We start from the raw sequence: 21,577 nt of genomic DNA, 5'->3' as shown, positions 1-21,577 counted from the left end.
GCTGTGTGTGTGTATTTCTTTTTTTTTTTTTAAGATTATTTTTTTGGGCTTTTCTGCCTTTAATGGATAGGACAGCTAGGTGAGAAAGGGGAGAGAGAGAGGGGGAAGACATGCAGGAAATCGTCACAGGTTGGATTCAAACCCTGGACCTCTGCATCGAGGCATAAACCTCTATGTTTATGTGCACCTGCTCTACCCACTGACCCAACCCGGCCACTGTGTGTGTATATTTCTGTTTCCTTTTGTTTGATTTCCTCACAGCCTTTTCTTACCCTGCTCAGTCAATCATCAAGAATGCTGTGCCCATGGTTTCAAGCACAGAATGAATTTCCATTTGCCAGTCAGGAAAGCCAGGAGCTGTGGATGTAAATCAGCATATTGTATTTTTTCACTTTGCTCTGCTACATGCGGCAAAAGCAGGCATGTTGAGGGAAATGTCCCCAGCAACACTTTATCTGGGCCCATTTGTGTCACTTTGTAATCAATTGTTAAAGTGATAAATATATTGACAAATCAATCAGTAATTGCATCAGTAAACCTCTTCAGTCAATCTTTACAAACTCAAAACCAATAAAAATGAATTCAATGCAAATATCTTCCCAAGATTTTTGAATATCACGCCATGCTGCAAAACAGGGATTGTTTTATTCATTAAGGACTGAACTCTTGATTATTCTGTTTTATTAGTTTGCCCACTGGTTTGCATATGTCGTAATTGTATTCTTGAATAATTGTTGATTTGTCAGTTTATCAATTGATTTTTTAGTGGCACAATTGGGACCCCATAATTCTCATTGCATTTAGGCCAGTAACTCTTGCTCTGATTTGTTTTCATAAATCACAGATTTGTTTTCATCTGGAATAACATCACCCTTTATCCTGTCTTCCCCCTTTTGACCTTCACCTCTTTCAAACAAACCCAAGTCATTTTGGCTTTCAGTACCTTCTATGTCTTCACCCTGTGTTTTGAAGAGAAATGTCACCCCCTGGTGGCCAAAGCATGTGACCATCACCCAACAGCATGAAGTAATCTACATATTGGTTTGATATTTTTCCATCTGCTTTCTATTTTGTCTTCATGCATGTGCATGTCTTTCTTATGTCACATTTTGCTGCTGCAGCCTGGGGATATCAGAAGAAACAAGGTCTGTTTTTGTACCCCAGTGTATATTTTTTATGTGTGTGTCATCATATGTTTAGGAATTTTTAATGTGTTTGTGTGTTTGGTATGTTTCTGCACTTAATGAATGAATTTGTGCTTAATCTTTCTCTATTTGTAGCAGCTTCCGTTGACAGTTCAGGAGCTACAGGAGGAGCTGAGGGCTCACAGAGAGATGAACAGCCGCTTGCAGCAACAACGACAGCAGGGGAACTCTGGCTCCTATCGAGAAATCCATACAGACCAGGACCACAGAGGGGGGCTCAGCCCTGGCCACAGCCCCAGACAAAGCTCCAGCAACCTGCATAGTCCTGGACCAAAGAATAGCCCGAGAGCCAGCCCATCCAACACCTACAACCCGAGGCAACAGGAAGCTGATGTCATCATTCATAGCCCTGGTTATGGCTGTAACACTGCAGTAGCTGCACAGAGAATCAGCCCTGCCAACACCCTTCAGCCTGGGCGGAGGAACAGCCCAAATCAGCCCCTATACACTCCCAGCCAAGGTCCGGTGGTAGCGCCCAGCTCTGGTTCACTCCGGCCCTGCAGCCCCTGCCAGGTGCCCGGGTGTGACGGCTTCTCCTCACCTCCTCCTCTGGATCCATCAGAGGAGAATGTCTTCAGGATGCAGGCAGAGCATGAGCGGCAGGCCAAGGAGCTGTTCCTGCTGAGGAAGACCATGGAAGAGATGGAGATGAGAATCGATTCTCAGAAACAGACTCTGGGCGCCCGGGACGAGTCCATCCAGAGGCTGCTGGAGATGCTTCAGTGCCAAGGCCAAGGCCAAGGTCAGGGACACTGGGGTCGGGGACAGCCGACAGGCATCGTAACCATGGCGGCACAGGAGGCTGAATCGCAGCTGGAGAACATGCATGTGCGAGAGGTATGTTTTTCTTTGTTGTATTTTTGAGTGCTCCAGGGGGTAAATGGGTATGAATCTGAACCATTCATATATAGTTTTAAAGTGATTTTAACAGTAAGGGCGGGCAGTATGTCGACATTTATTATTTATTATCTTTCACTTCACAATAAAATCATGGTTTTGTTATATTACAAATCATAGTACACAATTATGTTGCCTGTGTTGACAATACAAAGCAATTACCATGTCCGATTATACTTAAAATGGTTGTGAAAATAATTGAGAGCTGAAAATTACTTCCTCTATGATTTGCCATCATACAGCCTAGTGCATGATAGCTTTTTAATAGATATGGTAATATATATGAATGGTTAAAGTGATAGATTTTTTTCCATATCGTGTCCATACTTAGATACATATATGATCTATTTGTTTTATGTATTTTTTTAATTTGCATATTCATCGATGTGATAAATTAATAACATTTTGCTGTTAAGCTTTTCGTATGTATATGTGTGTGTGCGTGTGCGAGAGTGTGTGATTGTGTACCTGTGAGTGTGTCTGTATTATGTAAAGTGTGGGAGCAGAAAGCAGCTCAGCAGGTCTTATCAATGGGCCAGATTAACACACTGAGAGCCCTAAGCCTGTGTTCAGCCATGCAGTTTTACAATCTGACTCGGTTTGTTTGTGTGTGTGTGTGTGTGTGTGTGTGTGTGTGTTCCTGGGTATGCACATGCTCATATGGCAGTTGCTCATATGCCACTTGTCTGTGTGTTGTGCATAGCATTTGGCATTTATTCTACAGCGTGTGGCATGCAGTAAGCTTGTGCATTGGAATTGAAAAAAATATTAAATAAGGTGCGATATTTATTGCAGCTCAGCAAAATTTCTCAGTTTAAATATAAGAAAAAAAACATTTGTTCTTGGTATGCTCATACCTCACTCTTTCCTGTTTTTCTGTCTTCCTCAGAGACTAAATTTTATTTTATATTTGATTGAGAATTTAAAATTACCAGCCCTCCATTTAACTGTGGTGTAGAACAGGTGTGTCTGTATCCTCGCAGTAGGCTGCTCTATGCTCTTCACTCCTGCATTGTTTATTTTTAACTCCTAAATCTTCTTAGCCTTTAATTTCTCTACCTCTCTGTGTGTGTTTGTGTGAGTGTGTGTGTTGAGTGTTGTGATGTCTGTGCATGCCTCTGATATTGTTAGTGTCATGATGTTCTTGTTTTTCTGTCTATGTTGTTTGTCTGCCTCTCTGCTGTGCCCAGTCAGAATGATTGCGTTTGCGTGGGTGTATGTGAGCATGCATGCACATCTGGGGCCTGTCGGCTTAGCGTTTCTAGCGAGGACACTCCCTCAACGGGCGGCTGGTGGCTGATGGGATTTCCACCCGTGCCGGGTGTTTGGTCACTGTGATGATTTTGTCAGAGGGGAGCATGGGTGTTTCAGCCCATGCTAATGCGACCACTGCTCTGAATGTGTGTTCTTGTGTGTGTGGTGTGTCTGTGCGTAAGGGAACTAACCATGCTGTGTGTGTTTAAGAGGTGAGTACCTGTTCACACACACTCTGTGTGCTGTGCTATTTTTAACTGCTTGACAGCTTAACATACTGTGGGTGCAATGGAGGAAGAGGGGGTGAGTGGGTCTAAGAGGTGAGAGGGAGAGATGGGAGAAAGGAGTGTTTTTCTAAGGTAGAAAAACAGGCTGTGTTAGTCTGAATATTAATGTATGATTAATGAGGGAAAACACACTGACCGCCCTGATTGAAAAGAGAGGTGATTGCTGTTCTTTCATTTTTTCCCTCGTCTCCTTCTGGCCTCCTCTCCTCTGAGGTTGAGAAGGAGGGGATGGAGGCTCTGTGTGTGTGTGTGTGAGAGAGGGAGAGAGGGAGGGAGAGAGAGTTGAACTGATTGCAGCTGAAGTGTAGCAGTTGATTTTTCAGTTTTTAAGCCAAAGTAAAAGCATGCCTTAGAGTGAAATAAACTGATTTGTAGATAGTACTAGACTCAATGTTCATATGCTGTAGAGCTATTTGAATTGCTACTTGCGGTTATATTTGTATTGCATTGGTTGTATATACATCAGAGTGAAGACAAGGTTTAACACTGTGCATGGTCTATTACATTAGTGAAATAAAATATTTTAAATGTCATTTTTAACAGTTTTATAATAATATTAAGCTAGTCCCAAAATTATTGTATTGTAATAAGGATTTGGGAAACATATTCAAAATAATAATTTTTTTTAGTGTTGATGTATAAAAATGCATTGTCCTGCTTCACTGACAAAGTTGTTTTATGTGCAGAAAACAAATAATTATTCAAAATACTTCCTAATCACTGAGCTACTATTACACATTTAATTGTAGTGACAAGGCACTGTCAGACACTTAAATATTCACTATTGTTTTATGAAAACATTCAAATTTGGGGGATTTCAAAATGTAGTTTATAACATTGTGGTGAAAAATAGTCAAGTTGTCTGACACTTCGATGTGGTTGTGGTTAGTGTGGAATGTGTGTGGATTTATATGCACTCATTTAACTGTAAGAAGCAGCTCTCTTCCTGTGAAGGCCTCTTCCCTTTGTTTAAGAGTCGGAGGACCACTCTGACACATAAACATCATTTAGCCTTACACTTGCACTTGTCATGGTCAGTGAATGCAAGCCAGTGATGGTAGTGCAGCTATTGCCTCTAATAGGGGGCACTACTCTTAGCTCTTTTGATTAGCTCCAAAAGAAACCAGCCCAACTGCCTTTCATTACCGCGCCCATTACTCTCCTTTAAATGACCCAGCTTGTTTAGCTTGAGCTGGGATAATAACTGCCTCCATTTTTAGTTCACCTCTGTTTTTATTTATTCTTAAAGTATGGCTTAGGGTTGACATGGGGCTTTTTGGGTATTCTTTGCTGGTTTGAAGAGAACTGATCACCTTAAATGTGTGTTAGTTTCTTATTTTTTATGCAAGGACGGTTTAGGAGATGGGTGTGAACATGTGTCAGTCTACATAGGGTTGTATGATGCAAATCTGAGAATCGAGTAAGGGTTCACAGAGAATTAAAATGTCTTTTTCTCTTTTCTTCTTTCTCTCTTTGTTGTACCTTTCATTACTTACAAACCATGTCCAGATGTGAAGTTACTTTAACCAGCTGTCTGTATTTCTGTGTGTATGGTATGCATGGATATATAGCTCACTCCATCACTACTTCACCTGCTGATTTGTGTTGTCAGGGGATTGTGTGGGTAGTGGTACTCTCTCGCTTGTGTTTCCTGTTCCTTTGTCAGCTGTCAGACTGCCTTAGCTGCATAGACCTGCCATAGAGACAGTGGCACATCTATGTCAGCCTTTTCACTTGGCTCTTGAGATAAAATGATTACACTGGTCAACATCACCATCATTTGTTGGAACAATGTGAAAGCCATATAGTATGGTTGAGTTCTCTATAATATTTACTGATACATTTTTCCATTACTAGTAATGTCCACAAAGTGGCAGTGTTCTATTAGAATTTAACTAGTGTGTTAGTAACATGCACTAACTGTGAGCCTAAGTTATGTGTGATGATACACACATACACACACTCACACACGCGCTGAGAGGCATAAATCTGGGCCTAATCGGCTATCCCCAGATGCCAGGTCCCTGTAGACCCAATAATAACAGCCGCACCACTGGTCTGTTCCTGCCCAGCTCTGTCCTGCTGCCAAGGGCATGCACACACACATGCACACTCTCACTGTGACATTTTTACTTAGAGATGGCATATCTACTTTGATACATATCGTACTGCAAATTTCATATGGTCCTTACGGCCTCTGGATGTAGTTAGGGCCCCTACTGTATATGAAGACATCTCACTATTGAATCGGTATGACTGAGTGCTGTATGTAGCAATACTCTAGTCTAAAAAATATAAGGGCAAAGCACTTATGGCTACCCTGTTTTTTCTATAGTATGACTGGTTTTAGAAGTTCTGCTGCTGTTTTTGGCAGGCCCTCTCTGTCTGCCCCTGCATCCTCTCTCAAACATTGATGAAACTTCAGATGTAGCTTTTTAAAACGCTAGTGCCACTATCTTGAGGAGAAGTGGAAGTTCATGTCAGCAAATCTTTCTTTTTTGTAATCTCTATCCTGCTTTTTCTTTTTGCTGACTTTCTCATGCCACCAACCTATCTCTTCTTACTTATCTGCCTTTCTGCCTGAGTATATTTGTCTGTCCATCAACATTTCCCAACTCTGTCTTTCTTACTCCCCGGGCTGATATGCTATCTGTTGTGGTTTGGTTAATCGGTGAAAAGCCTGTCCCTGGTGGGGCTTTTTAGGGCTCCATTTTTGATTGGCTTCTTTCAGCCTCCGCTAATGAAGCCCCTCTCAACTAACATAAGAAGGCCACTATACCTTCAGCAAACACTCACAAACACACACAAACACACACACCAGTGCTCCCTTCTCTCCACCACACCCCAGGCACCACATATTCGCCACGCTCTGTTGATCTCCCAGAATGTTTGAGCGGAAAAGTTTATCGGGACAAAATTACACCCCTCAAACCTTCTCCTTACCCCCTCCCTATTTCTCAGTAAGGCTTTCCCTCTGCTTTTCCCTTTGTCTTTTAAAAGTGCTCTTTCAAGCCATTGAGCTGATAGGCGCATATATTTTCACATTTGTGGCAAGCAAATGTGTTTCTTTTTTCTCTCACTGATGGAGAAGGGATGGGAATGTGATTGATGAATGTGTGTGTGAGTATGTGTGTATGTGTGGGTGTCTATGTAAAATCTGTGCATGTTCTAGTCTGTGCATGGCATATATGACACCATTGCCTTCAGGCCAGAATTGAACCTTTTGACCGTATCCTTCCATTCAGGATGCCGGCACTTATTGCTATAGTGTTCCGTTGATCCTATTCATTCCATATGTTTGGTCCTCTGACACATGTGGAGCAGAGATGACGGTCTTTGATGACATGCTCTCTTGCATGACTTAATTCCCCCCATTGTACTCTAACTGTTGTTGATAAGAAGTTAATACACACTTTCTTTCCATGGGACAGATAAATAAACACACTCACCATGACACATTAATACACATATGGTCAGTAGGAGATTAGGATTGTGCAGCAGTGGGCATACCAGTCTGTGGGAAGCATGCTCTGACAGCAGTAATCCCTCCTTATCCACAATTGACATGGACAAGAGGATAAGGCCCTTGTCTCCTCGCATTTCAACTCAGAGGGAGAACTAGGAAAAATGGGAGAAATGGGAAATCATGGCAACCTGTTGCCTCTCCCTGTATATCTACTCATGCGTTTCTAGAGTCGTTAATTGACTGATTGATGAGCTGCCTTAATATTATTGTCCCATCCCCATGTGGTTTTTGTCTGATTTGGTGGCTTTTCTTTACCCACTGACTGTCTGTTATTTTTCTTATTTTGGCTTTGATAGTATTGTAGTTTCTCTGTCTTTTAATCTACAGTATCTGTAACTTTGGTTTGTGTATCTGTCCAACAGTTGAGAGAGGCAGGGTCCCTCATTTTTCAGTGTCACTCAAACCTTTTCATTTTCCTTAGAGGTGCACATTATAGTAGGCATTAGTCAATGTGTGGGTGTATGCTGTGTTTTTGTGATCCTATGCAGTCCAATTGGTATTCCATGTGCCCACGTTGCCCCTTTCAAGCAGCTGCCTATAACACAATCAGACAGCAGCGGCAGGCAGCCCTCACTTTTCTCACCTACAGTGTAGATGTATAGATTTGTTTATTATGAATCCTATTGTCTGTCACCTGCAACTCCGTCTGTGATAACTCATTTTGTTTCCACATAGCACAGGATACGCTATAGCAGTGTACAAAAAAGCTGCCATAGTCCTGCAATGATTACTCTGTTAAACTGGAAGTGGTGGCCTAAAGCTTTGTCGCCACTGAGGTGCCTTTGAGCAAGGACCACTCCCTTATTACCATAACTGAGGTGCACCTAAGCCCCAACTGCTCACAGTGGAGGCACTTGTTGGCCAGCAGACAGTGGTTGTACTGGGCAGCTTCTGGGTGTGAACATGTGTGGCTGTGAACAGGACGCTAGTGACAAAGATAGCTGCTTTGATAGCAGATACCTTCCCCTTGAGACTAGAGCCAGAGCCTACAGTTGGACGTGTGGTGGTGACGCTGATTAAAGCTAAGCAGCAGCAATGATGGTTGTGTTGCGTTGGATAGATGTTGCAGTGGCATATTTCACATGTGAATGAAGCAGCTGCCTAAACTAGCTTGCAGGCGTCACCCCATTTCTTGCTGTGACTCTTTTAGAGAGGTGTTGGTTTGGCTCTATGGTCATTTTAGAGCAAATTGTAAATGGTGATTTTGTATTTGACTTCATTATATTGAAGGTGTTTCTAATATTTTATCCACCCAATTTACCTATATGTACATGAGCGGGGCAGACATACAAAATAGCAAAACAGTCAATCATTTGAAATGCTTTCCACTTATTGTAGGGTAGTTGAAACTCATTGTTCTTTCTTCCTGAATGGACTTGTCCTAATACTCAACAAGTATGTTTAACTTGCTGTGTGTGTGTGTGTGTGTGTGTGTGTGTTTGTGTGTGGGCATAGTTGTAGGTCAGAGCTACCATTAATTATTGATAGAAGAAGTGTAGCGCATGTGCTGGTAGAAAGTGTTGCTAAGCAAGAGCTTTAGCCTGCCAGAGACATCTGTGAGAGAGACAGAGAAAACAAGTGAGAGATAAGAAATAGAAAAATAGAGACGGAACGAGTGATAGTGACAGATTCATATGACCTATAGCTGAGTGTATATTTTTTCCCGCTGACGAACGGAGACAGAAAGATGGTAAAAGAGAAAGCAGAGAACAGTCCAGCACCTGGGAGATAGAAAGAAGTCCTCAGGATATCATCAAACAGGGATCATCATAGGAAAAGATCATAGGAATGTTTTTTTTTTATTTTTGCAAAAAAATATTTTTTAAGGATGTACAGTAGTAGATAACAGCATTTTTAAAAAGATAGAGACTGGAACTGGTCAGACTGATCCGTGTATCTTTTTAAGTGGCTCTGAAGCAGTGGGTGTTAGAAAGTGCTGAAGATGATGAGCCGCCAGGCTTATTTTTACCGGGTCCCTCCACAGGAGCTCCATCGCCGGAACCAGCTCCAGGCCGATCCGGCCAAGACAAGGGCTCTACAGACTGTCATTGATATGAAGGTAGGACTTACAGCGGATCTGGAATCAACAGAGCAGGCAACATTTTAAGTAATGTGCTACATGGGGAGTGTGTATGACATCAGTGAGATTAAACTGCGGTAGATGATCTTGTTTGAGCAGTGTTTGCTTTTTAGTTGCAGCATGTTGTCTGGTTTAGTCTGATATATCAGCTTCTTACCAACAAAGCTTTAATTATTGATATGTACTACTGTAATGTGAGCAGTAGTAGAGGATCTGGCTTACCTTGGGAATGCAGACACAAAATTACATGCACAAACAATCTGTTTTGCTGTTGCCTCGTGTCGGTATGGCAGCCATGCCGATGTAAAGGCCATTATTGGCCAATGCAGAGTGGAGCACTTATTCAATTTGTTTCAAATGTCACATATGGAAGCTTTCACTCTCATCTCAGCCCTTTGAAGTCGTGAGAGCTGTGAAAAATGCCGTTGACTCCACATGTGTCTGCATGCACACCCACACACACACATTGAGTGTTCATTCAGTTATTTTTCACACATACTTTGGGATTTGTCTGCCTATTAAAAAACTGCACATGTGCTAGGATGCCCACACTGTTGTAAATGCATGAGAGGCCCAATTAAATCTGACTGCAGTAATTAGAAAGGCAGAACAAACATTGCCAGAAGGATTAGAAATATGAATGGGGGGAGAGAGAGTAAGATGTAACTGTCTTCCTTTGGCGATGTTGATAATGAGGAGGACACATCTTCCTTTATTGTGGCATTTTGAAACTCCTCTGTTTAAGTTGTTGAGTATTTTCTGCCAAATTCTGTATGTTCTTCATCCTAAGTGTGTGTATGTTTGTTTCAGTTTCTGTGCTGTCTGTGCTGTTGCTTTTTCTAAGTGGTGTATGCTTCCGTTTTGTGATTACAGAACACCAACGCCCCTTTCTGTTTTGATCCTGACGTTATCTGGCAGGTACAGTAATGAGTGCTCACCTCTTAATCCTTCTGTCAACTCACCATGGGCTACAAATATACACCTTTTTTAATTTGTGTTGTCCTCTATCACTATCATAAATTCTCCCTGGGTTAGAAGGCAGCACCATCATGTACACTAGTTCATGTTTCGCTTTTGAGGCCCAACTTTTCTTTTTTAAACATCTGTTTATTGGTGTTTTAGAGAGCAAACAAACAGTATATACCACATTCAAATTATATAAAATATTACACAAATAGTTTTACAAAAACATTTATATACACAGACATGAACACAATAGGTCCTATATCATAAACAATTAAGATAATAATCAAAGTACAAAGCTGCTGCACATACTTATTGACATCACACCTCAGATAGTTATTATAGCCAAGAGTTAGGGTAAGAGCCAAGGGGGTATTTATTGCCTAGCTTCCACAATATCAATGAAGGGTTGCCAAGTCTTGCCAAATGTGTCAATGGAACCACGTAATGTAAATCTGAGTTTTTCCAGTTTTAGGTGCTGCATAACGTCCATGATCAACATAGTGAAAGTGGGAGGTTGTATGAGGCCCAACTTTTTTTTTTTTTTTTTTTTACATGCATTCCTATTGTACTGAATGTTGTTTTTTATATTAACCTCTGTATTTTCTTTGGGCTTGCCTTGTTTCTCTTCCTCTTGTGAGTTTTTTTCTATTTGTGCTCTGGAGCAGAAACAGATAGCAATCAGTATGCAAAGATAGAGCATGGCTTATGATACAGAAATCAACATGAAGAAATGGCATAGCATAGCATAGTCTGTGTGTGGGCATTTTTGTATTTTGTAGAGGGATTCCTCTAGATACCTGAATGCCCCACCTTGACTTTAGACAGAGACTTGAGTGTCTTTGTGTGTGTGTGTGTGTGTGTGTGTGTGTGTGTGTGTGTGTGTGTGTGTTTACCTTTATGTATGTTTTGCCTGGTCTACATGTGATTGTGTGTTTGGGATGGTACATGCAGCAGGGCTGATGTCAGAGGATGTAATAAAGGTCAAATACTTTCATGTTGCCTGTGGTTTGTGCTGATGGCATCATGCAATCTGCTTCCATTTATTCAATTACCTTTCTCTTCTCTTCCAAGGTTTAGCATTTAACGTATGTCTGAACCCACGCAGCTATAAACTTAAGGACCTGTCCATGACAGACCCTTCCATTCCCTCATAGATACTGCAAAGGAAAACATCTTGGCTGCACTCAACTGCTTGCCTTGATAATTCCCCTGTTTTACCAGACCTAGTCAGAAATAGGGGTGCATTAATAGGTTATAATCTAGATACAGGACGATAGGAGGTCTTCTGTGAATATGCTGAATTGTTGTTGCCGCTGTTTTAGCCAAATACTGACAATTTCTGTAACTTTACGAAATCAACAATCTGAAGTTGACTCACTTCACGCCGTGATTGGCCAGCTGTGCGCAGGTGTAAAAGGAGCCAGGGTTTGAAATTCTCCCTTAAGCTCTCTTTTTACATTTTTTACACAGCTATTTATGTCACTTATGTAAACGAACAAGTGTCACTATGAATGTCTTCCAGGAGAGAATGAATGAAAATATGCACCGTTATCCCCATTTTTAACAATACCGCATCTATCCCCTCTATGGCGGCCTTTCTTTCATTAACCTGCTCTCTCCCTTTGTTTGTGCTTTTTTAATGACATTTTCAAGGGATAAATTGATAGATAAATCAATAATATGTGAGACAGGTAAGCCCTTATTAAAGTCCAGAGCCTAATAGCCAAAGTCAGATTTTTGCTGATTCTTTGCCTGCCTACTGTTGCTGGTGCAGGACACAAAGATATCTTCCCTGGAAAGGAACATCAGAGACTTAGAGGATGAGGTCCAGATGTTAAAAACCAGCGGCCTGCTGCACCCCGACGACAGGCACAATGAGATCAAGCATGTGGAGGTCTACAAGAGCCATTCTAAATTCATGAAGACTAAGGTAGAATGTCTCTACACGCTATCTGAGACGACTTCGTACTGCATGGCCTGAGTGATGCATGTTTGCCTTAAAGAATCAATTACGACAGTGTGAGAACCTGTTATGTGCCCTTGCATGCTCATGGAGGAGCAATATTGATGCCAAACTGCATGCTACAGTATGTTGTGTCCTTTTGGCATGCTTTATTGAGGCTTTTAGCCTCCCGTGTTGCATGGATACCAAGAACTCCTACGCTTAAAAATGGATCGGTTATTTCATATTTAGAGTGAGGTTTCTTTTCTTTTTTTTTTTTCTATGAAATGCTTGTGTGCCTTATCTACCTTACCTGTGTGATGACCAAGCATTGAACTGCTCTCCTATCTGTGACGGCTGACTGTTCTGAGGGAGCAAACTCAGGTCCTATCAGCTAACAGTGAACCGTATCTGTTTACTGTCCTACCTTCAGCTGGCAGGAAGACCTTTAGAAAGGCCTGACTAAGATTTCTCTCTTCCAGGCTGTATACTGGTTTATTCATTGGGACACAGTGCGCACAGGATGCAGTGCCCAAACTGATGCACACATTTGAATAGACACATATACATATCTACAGGAGCCATATTTAAAAATGTAGTTTCAAGTTTCACAGAGTTCCTAGCTGAGTGTCCATGATGGCTGAGGCCCATGAGTAGTGTTGCATGTGAAAATGTTTCTCTTTTGTTCATTAATGGTGCTCTTTGTAGGGCTCATTTGTCATTGCATCGGGGAAGTTCCTGATGCAATCATAAAAGAGATGTTTTTATGAATGGGGCCCTGACAGATGAATGTGAGCTTACAACGACAGAGGAAAGAGCTCTCTCTTCACTCTTACTGACCTGGGATGATATACATCACAGTGATGGCCCTGGCTCGCTCTCCCATGTCTCATCTTTCTGCATTACACAGAGAGACACCACGCGCATGGATATGTACAGACACACAGATTCATTTTATATCCTTGAAGTGTTTAGGGTACTGGTCTTTCAGCAGTAGTGGCAACTGGTGTTGAAGTGAGAGTGTGATAAGAGAAACTAGAGAGGACAGCATCCCTGTCCTCTCTAGTTTCCTCTGTGAGCTTTGATATACTCAAACACTAGAAAGCTTGCTTTTAAAAAACATTTGTTCAAGAATGATACATGGATATGAGAGCAGAGGTTAATTATTTACCTAGATAATCATTTCTGACAGAACTTCACCAAGTGTAACATTCTGAAGCTTCAGCGGTATGGTTGAGGAGTGTAGAGTGTGGAGGAGCACGCAACCAGCTGGGAAACATAGACAATTTTCCTGCTGGCTGTGTGCTGTAGTTTAGTGGCTTGCTGTCTTCTTGTCTTTGTGTCTCTGTAGGAGAAGGCCTTGTCACCATGTGTGTCTTCCACCAGAACAGCTCCCACCTTCTTCCTCCCCCCCCAACATCCCTGGATCACAGAACAAGCAGAAGTACCCCTCTCATTAGCCTTTCTCCTCTCTCATTATTTATTTCATTCAACCTAATATTCTTGCTCCTTATTTGATTCATAATGCTCTATCACTTTATCATAATATTTTTAGTCCACTCCCTACTATGTTCCCACTTCCTCTTCTCTCTGTCTTACTATTCTCTCACCAGTCTCACCTCATAGAGTTCCTTTTTGACACTTCAGTCTCCCTCGTCTCTCGGGCTCTTTATTTCTACGAGTGAGAGTTGATTGGCCAAGCTCTGGTCCAGTCAGTATTCCCCCATTATGAAGTGAACCCTGCTCACACAATTAGAGAAATCTCTCCTCGAATCAGCTATGTGGATTTTTGGCACCAGTAGACAGATGACAATCATCTGCACATGGCTAGCCTCAGCACAGAAACCTTGCTCTATAAATGCATTTGATTTCCTTTGTGGTTTTCTGTCCTGTTCTGTATGGCCTTCCTTAAAGCAATCTGTAATTTGTCAGCTATGTGAGTCTAATATTGCGCAATTTCACTCTTTGGCTGTTTGGCTTGGTGTGTCCATAGAGCAGACAGTGGGCCTGAGACTCCCCTGTGTGTGGACTGATAATGTAGGATGGGTGATAATTCAATATTGTAATACTGTATATCATCTCTCCTAATACATCATGAAACCATTGACATGCAGTATTTAGATATTATAGTTTTTAATTTCATGGTTAAATGGATGATAAAAAGTTCAGGTTTACCAAAATGTGCCACAGCATGAGAAATATTTCAGATTTTCTTTTTTTTGTAAGTTATTTTTAATGTTATTATAGTTAAACAATTTGGCTAAGTAAAATGAAAAGGTTACACTTTTCACCATGATTTTAAATTACGAGATAGCTTTCCCCCTATCGATTTTGTCCATATCGCACACTCGTATGTTCAGCATATTTAAGCCTCTTTCAAAACACTTGCTTGTTCTGAAAGTTCTGTTCATAGAGAACAAAGTGTGGGGAAAATTGTCACATTCAGTAATATACAACGTCAACACACACATTGGTGTGTTTTTGCACAAGGGTTGTATGTGGTTTGTGGGTGTGCATGTGTGTTTGTGTAAAAAAAGAGCTATTTCTTTCTCACTTTGGAAGTTGTTGTTATCTGCAAGTACGTTTGTATATCAATTGACTCAATGGGGACTTAAAGGTTTTCATAACAAATGTGTGCTTGTGTTTCCGTGATTGTCAGATAGAGCAGCTGAAGCAGGAGCTGAACAGGAAGGAGTCGGAGATGCAGGCGCTGCAGACCAAACTGGAAACACTGACCAATCAGAATTCAGACTGCAAGCAACACATCGAGGTGCTAAAGGAGTCGCTCAGCGCCAAGGAGCAACGGGCCAATACACTGCAGACAGAGGTCAGTACACACACACTGTTTGGCCATCACTGGCACATTTACAGTGATAATGATGATTGTGTGCTGTTCCTGGAAAAATAACCTTTTATGACTAACTTGCATGCACAGATAGTTATGAGATGACAGAGATCATCACAATATTTGCAAGTGTACACAATTCTGTCTTTTTCTGCCTTGGTTTCTTTCTCTTTCTGTTTCTCTAATGAACGTTGAGGTTGGTGGAAAAAATGTCTATGTGTGTGGTTCCTTTAGACCACCAGTGGGCTGGTACGTGTGGGCGGGTCAGTCAGAAGGCTGGAGAAAGCTGGCAGCTTTTTGTTCTACATGTTTGAAGTTTCTTAATTCTTTGGCTCTAATGATTTTAGATTTTGCTGTTAGGGATGGAGGTGGGTTGTATGCAGAGAGATGGAAGTGTGGGTGGGTGTTAGCATTTTTCTCCATCACTCTCTAGACTTGGAACTGATACTTTAGATCTCTTTGTGTTAGGCAGTTGAAAATGGCCTGCTAACTATGTCCACTCATCATTACAGGAAGCAATTTGGGCCAAAATTAGGCCTAATTGTGCATACATGTGCAAGGAATTTTGGCCCTCGCAGTAAGCAGAATACATCATACTTAAAGGAATTGGTTTTCAGTTGGTGTTTTTTGTTTGTGTGTCCTACTGAAATGGCATGTAAATAAATCTTTGTGTGTGCATGTGTGCCCTCTTGCCATAAGTGAAACTTTATGGCGAGACCAGGAGACATGCCCCCTCCCCCCCAACACACACACACACACACACACACACACACACACACACACACACACACACACACACACACACACACACACACTATAATCTTAACCCAGCAAGACAGGGAAAGGGAGATGGCCTCTTTAGCCCATGGTTTACAAATTCCACATCCCTTCTGTTTCGATTTTAACAAATCATGGTGGCTGCAGCAGACTAGTGTTGGGGGGGAAATGTCAGCTATTTAGTCTTCTAACTTGCTGAATCCTGTCGCCACTCATGTAACAGTCAAGACTCAACTCTTCTTAAATTCAAATTTATAAATGTTAATCCTTAATATAATTTATCTTAAATCTTTAAAGGAAACTATAGAGTTTACACTCTTGCTGCACACAACTTGAATCAAAATAATCCCTGCTACACTGTAGATCACAATTGAAGCTCTCTAAATACACTGTTGAGGTCAGGATGTCAATTTAAGTGCCAGTGGGTTACATATACAATATAGTTTATGCATAACACACGAATATTATACCAATAGAATCATTTATCATTTTCGTTAAGACTATAATTGTAGTTGCTTGAGCCAGTAAATGTCTCTGGAAGTGGAAATGATGCCCTTGAGTGGGCAGGCAGTGTGTGTGTGTGTGTGTGTGTGTGTGTGTGTGTGTGTGTGTGTGTGTGTGTGTGTGTGTGTGAGTATGTATGTGTGTGTGTGTGTGTGTGTGTGTGTGTGTGTGTGTGTCCGTGTGTCAGTGTCTGTTAATATGACACATATATGTGTATGTTTATGCATTAACATGTGGGTGCATGACAAGGGAATTATATATAATTGACTATAATGCTCACTGGGCACATCGTCTTCTTCTCACTTCTCATAGGCTACTGCAGTGGGCTGTAATCAGATCCGACAGTTTTGATCACTACAAACACACACACACACACACACACACACACACACACACACACACACACACAGTCACACACGCAAAGACATACACACAAAAACACGTACGCTGTCAGCGCTGATTGCTGGACTCTCATCTCCGGTCTCGAGTAGTTTTTCCCTGCTATTGAAGTGGCATTTCCCCCCTCTTGGGAAAGGCTAGGGTTTCCTGGACTAAGTGGGCAAACCAGAGGATGAGTAAAGATATTGAGTGTGCTTGAGGCCAGCCGTGGGCCTGCATTCTTCTACTGTCTGTCAGTCATTCGGCTAGAAAGCACAGCCATTCTCACAGGATCTCCCTTTCTCACCTCATTCCTTCCATCCACTCATATTATTACTTCATCTCCCTTCAGCAGTTTGTTTCAGCTTTCTGACATCTCATTAAAAATTCCTCAAGAGCCCCAGATTTTCTTTCTGTTTTGCTCATGACTACTGGGGCATCATACCCCTCCCCGAATGTGTGTGTGTTTGTGTGTGCCAGTCGGGTCTCATCATGAATGACAGTGATTGGTACAGTAGTCCACTCCCCCAGAGACAGACTGGTGTCTACCTGACGTGAGGAGCAGCTTCATCTCACAGACACTTGTCTCTAAAAGCAATTCACATCAGGATGGAAGTAAGAAGGGAGCAGTCAGGGAACAGTGCAGGCACTGTGAGCGAGGGAATGAGAAAATGGAAGTGCATTTATTTGTCAGTCAAAGTTAAGGACAGCTTCTAAATGGGCGTGATTAAATACGGCTCCAGATAACTGGAAAATGTGGAAAATAATGAGTGTATGCTTGTGTGTGAGAGCATTGTGAGTCTGCTGCCCACGTCTGTGGAAACTTAACCCCTTAATACAGTATGCGTACGTGTCATTCCTGCCCCGATCACGACAATGCAAGGCTGTAACTGTACTCCAGCCGATCAGGTAACCTATCAGAGACCTTCTCTGAATATTTAACCAGCCAGCAATAAAGGAACAGACCGCAACTTTATTGGTAAAGGGGCTTGCAGGTGCTTTGACTTCGAGAACATGCTTTTGTATATAAACATTGGACTAAATGAGGCCAAATCTGACTGTTAAGACCTGTGGGCCTGTTTATCTGATTCCCTGTTCCCAGTCACACTTCGTCTCTGTGATGACATGCTTAGGTGGGCCTCCAGTTCAAAATATTCACTTGGAAAAAAAATACAAAATACAATATTTACTTTTCCAAGAGCCAGAGATAGGACAAACCACAGTTAAAACAGTATCTGCTTAACCTACAAAGTCCACAGTGATGCATATACTCCAGAGATATAGAAGTTAAGCAAATAGTTGTATTATACCTGACTGAGTTTATTGACCTTACTTTGCTACAGCCTCTTCCAAAAGCCAACTATCTTTCTAACTGCAATACAAAGTGGGTGTCTCCCCAGCTCCGCATACTGTGAGGACAGTGATTTAACCCATTCTGAATGGCCAAAATGTCTGCAATATTTCAAATAGTCTAACGTGGAAAACACTCATTTATGTGAGTTTGTATTGTGGTTAATTTAGGTGCATGGTTATTGTAATGTTATTATGCCATGGAAAACACATTTCCCTAAACAAACCTTTAGGATATTGAGTGTCTGTTTGCACGTTATTTTATGACTCCTGTGTTGTCATCTATATTTGTCCCGATATTGCTGTTTCTGCTGTCTTCTTTAGTGATATAATGCCTTAAGAGTCACATAATCTGAGCTATTACCTTTAATTTTTAGTGCAACAAATCGTGTTGTGTTTAATGTCTTTGACAGATATTAGTGAAGGTTTTCATTTTGTGAAGGTCGATATGCATTGATTTAGATGATGTTCATCACTTGAGGCGAGCATTTTGCAGGTGGCCACTTACCCACACAGGGGAAATCCAGACCTGAAGTAGGTTCAAGGTTCTTAAGTCAAAGGCACATAAATTACACCACAACATAACATTTGGTATTTTCCTACTCACAGAATGCCAACAGAAGTGTTAGCAGCAGCATGCCTTTAATGTATGTTTTGCAATGTGGCAACATGTCTGTGTTTACAGAGAGCAGTCTGTGGTATTTCGGTTTAACTTTCTCAGATGTGACCTCAAATATTTTGTGTTCTCTTTCATCACCAGCGTTTGCAGTGCGTCTGCCAGAAGACCTCCACTGAGTTTTGATTTTGAGGTTGAGGTGTAATGACTTGAAGAAGATATACATGACTCAAAAACAACTTGCTAACATCAACCATAGCGACAGTGATGAATAGGGAAAATGAGAAAAAAAAAAAAATATGGAGAGGGAAAGAATCAAGGATAGATGGAGCGACAGGAGGAAGTGAGAAGTAAGAGAGAGAGTAATAGAGTTGCTTGATGGATGTAGAAGGCTGTGGGCCTTTGTCAGTGAGTGATGCAATGGTACGGTGTGCTATAGTCCCTGCTGGACTATTTTTGTTGATCTTTCCTTGTTCTCTTTGCTGATTAATGGTTCATATAAGTAGTGAGGCGGAGAAAAGATGTGGTCCCAACCTGGTTACACTCCACCCTATAGTCTCCCCCTGCTATGTCCTCACTCTCTGTCCTTCTTTCTGCCTCATTCACTTTTGCTCCCTCATCCATATTTTCTCTTCCATCCATACAATCTGCCTCAATCTGTCTTCTCTCCCCCCATTTTCTCGCCTACTACTCCTTCTCCTCTATCCGTTATCATCCCCCATCTGTTGGTACCACTGCAAGAAAGAGTGTATGTACAAATTAACTTAATGAACACACTGAAGACAACCATGAGGTGGTTGGCATAAGAAAATAGAAAACAGTTTCTGTTTAAGGCTGACCACTAATTATCGACTTCACATTTAAAACCTGGGCCTCTCGTGATGAGTCCATTGCAGACCAGTTATAATATGACCTCATCTGAACTTGACTGACCACGGTCACAACTCTCAGACCCAACAGCATGCTCCTGGGATCCTGGTTTGGTGCGGTTTGGGATGCAGTGTGAGTACCAAAGCGTTGGACCCCCAGAACAAACATGGCACGGTCCAAAATAAAGCCCTCGCAAGTTCTTCAGAGGCCATGTGGAAAAGCCATAAAGTGGAGTTATTGGGGTCAGACTGGGGATGAGATATTTAATGGTTTACACAGGGAACGAGGTAAATATGTGCACAACCGAAGGAGCCGGAGGTGTGTGCAGTGCACACACTTGTGATTGTCGGCTCCTTCGGATAAATGCACGCACATTTGTGTTGTTGTGCATCCCCCATACTTCGTCGTAAATGATGCGTTAAGTTAGGGAAATTTAATTTGTGTGATGGTTTATCCCACATGAAGGTCTTTGGGGAGTGCATGTGTGTGATCTCTTTACATTTTTTCACGTTTTCTATTTTTGCACATTTTGAAACTAAACAAAAACACACACAAACACAGAGAGTAATTAGGGCTTTGCTTGGTCTGCTGTCAGTCAGCGGCTGGTTAACCAGTAGGCACTGAGGTGCTGATAGAGACAGCCAGAGACAATACTCTCTTTTCTTTTTGTTCCGACCTCCTCACTCCTCAGGGTCACCCTGCTTTGCTCTGACCACTTAACCTCTAATTACGCACGCACGCACGCACGCACGCACGCACGCACGCACGCACGCACGCACGCACGCACACAAACGCACGCACGCACGCACGCACGCACACACACACACACACACACACACACACACACACACACACACACACACACATTCACTTATAGAAACATGCAGTGCCACAAGAATACAGTTGAAGATTTTTTACTCCCACTTACAATTCAACCCTTGTTAATACAGTATGGACCTGCATACTGCATACTGTCTTCTCCTCCTTTGCAGGGACAATTGTGTGTTTTTTGGCTCCAATCATTACATTGTATTTGAAAAGGAATCAATGAATATGAGGTTAAAGTACTGCCTTTCAGCTTTAAGTGTGTTTGGAAGTGTCAACGTCCATATGAACATACACGTTAACAGCTCTCTTTACCCTTGGGGGTACATATAAAAGGGCTAGAATTTCTACACAGTTCAGTGGATTTTCACTTCTTCATGAAAACTAATGACGGCTAAAAAGGCTTCTCCTCCAGACAATTATGTATGCCCAGAGATGGGCACGAATACATCAAAAAGTATCTTGTTACAAATTACAAATACTTGCTCATCAAATGTATCAAAATAAAAAAACTAAATACTGGTATGAGAAAATGTTTTTAATTAACATACAATTCTATACAAACTAATATTATTCCTGGTAAGGCATTTAGTAGCCTTAATATTGGTCTGACCTTAACCCCCCAACATTGAAAGGATTAGCTCTGCTAATTTCTAACTTTATCATAGATTTGAAGTGGCCAATCAGGGTATCTTGGATGAGTGAGGCTGCAAATTCAGGGGTGCATGCTGGGTGGTTTCTGTCCGTCAAAGCGAACAGCCAATTGTAGTGCATGGGGGACATTGAACAGTTAGGCCACGGTGATGCACTAGTTTTTTCAGATAATAATAAGACTGGGCATTTAGCAGATGCCTTTTTCAAGAGCAATGAATAAGTGTAGTGGAGTAAGTACATTTCTAAGATCTCCAACTTTACAAGCAACCAATTGAACGAGTGCAAAATACACAAAACAGTGCCATTACAGCAGAGTATACAGTACAAAATAGTAGAAGAGAAAGAGATGCCCACCCCTCCCCTTCCCCCGAAAACCAACAACAACCTAAGAAAAAAATATTCCCCTTTGTTTACCCCCTAATACTGCAGTCCAGGGGAACACAAATGAAATACGGTACTTCACAATGTTGCTGGACCCGACAGGACTTGTCACGTAATTCACTTGCATTTCTTTCCTAAAGTTTAAACCTGGAGATACAAATGTGTCTTATTTGAGAATAAAAATACATATTACGTAATGTATTTAAGTATTTTTAAATAC

The 21,577-nt window shown here is 41.6% G+C and overlaps 1 protein-coding gene across 4 annotated transcripts in view; it reads left to right on the top strand.

The window, feature by feature from the left end:
* Window positions 1–21,577, top strand: part of LOC116062036 (ERC protein 2-like) — a 164,596-nt gene that overhangs the window by 6,885 nt on the left and 136,134 nt on the right. The window contains exons 3-9 of one of the 4 annotated variants that reach the window (XM_036008555.1): window positions 1,122–1,145; window positions 1,281–2,042; window positions 9,154–9,228; window positions 10,123–10,167; window positions 11,990–12,145; window positions 13,509–13,601; window positions 14,817–14,984. In XM_036008555.1, the coding sequence (XP_035864448.1) occupies window positions 1,122–1,145; window positions 1,281–2,042; window positions 9,154–9,228; window positions 10,123–10,167; window positions 11,990–12,145; window positions 13,509–13,601; window positions 14,817–14,984 (1,323 nt within the window). The remainder of the gene's footprint in view (window positions 1–1,121; window positions 1,146–1,280; window positions 2,043–9,153; window positions 9,229–10,122; window positions 10,168–11,989; window positions 12,146–13,508; window positions 13,602–14,816; window positions 14,985–21,577) is intronic. The other 3 variants (XM_036008556.1, XM_036008557.1, XM_031316491.2) reach the window with 3 other exon arrangements.

Source organism: Sander lucioperca, chromosome 12 (assembly GCF_008315115.2).
Source record: "Sander lucioperca isolate FBNREF2018 chromosome 12, SLUC_FBN_1.2, whole genome shotgun sequence".
Taxonomy (NCBI): Eukaryota; Metazoa; Chordata; class Actinopteri; order Perciformes; family Percidae; genus Sander; species Sander lucioperca.
This window is presented reverse-complemented; position numbering and strand designations above follow the sequence as displayed.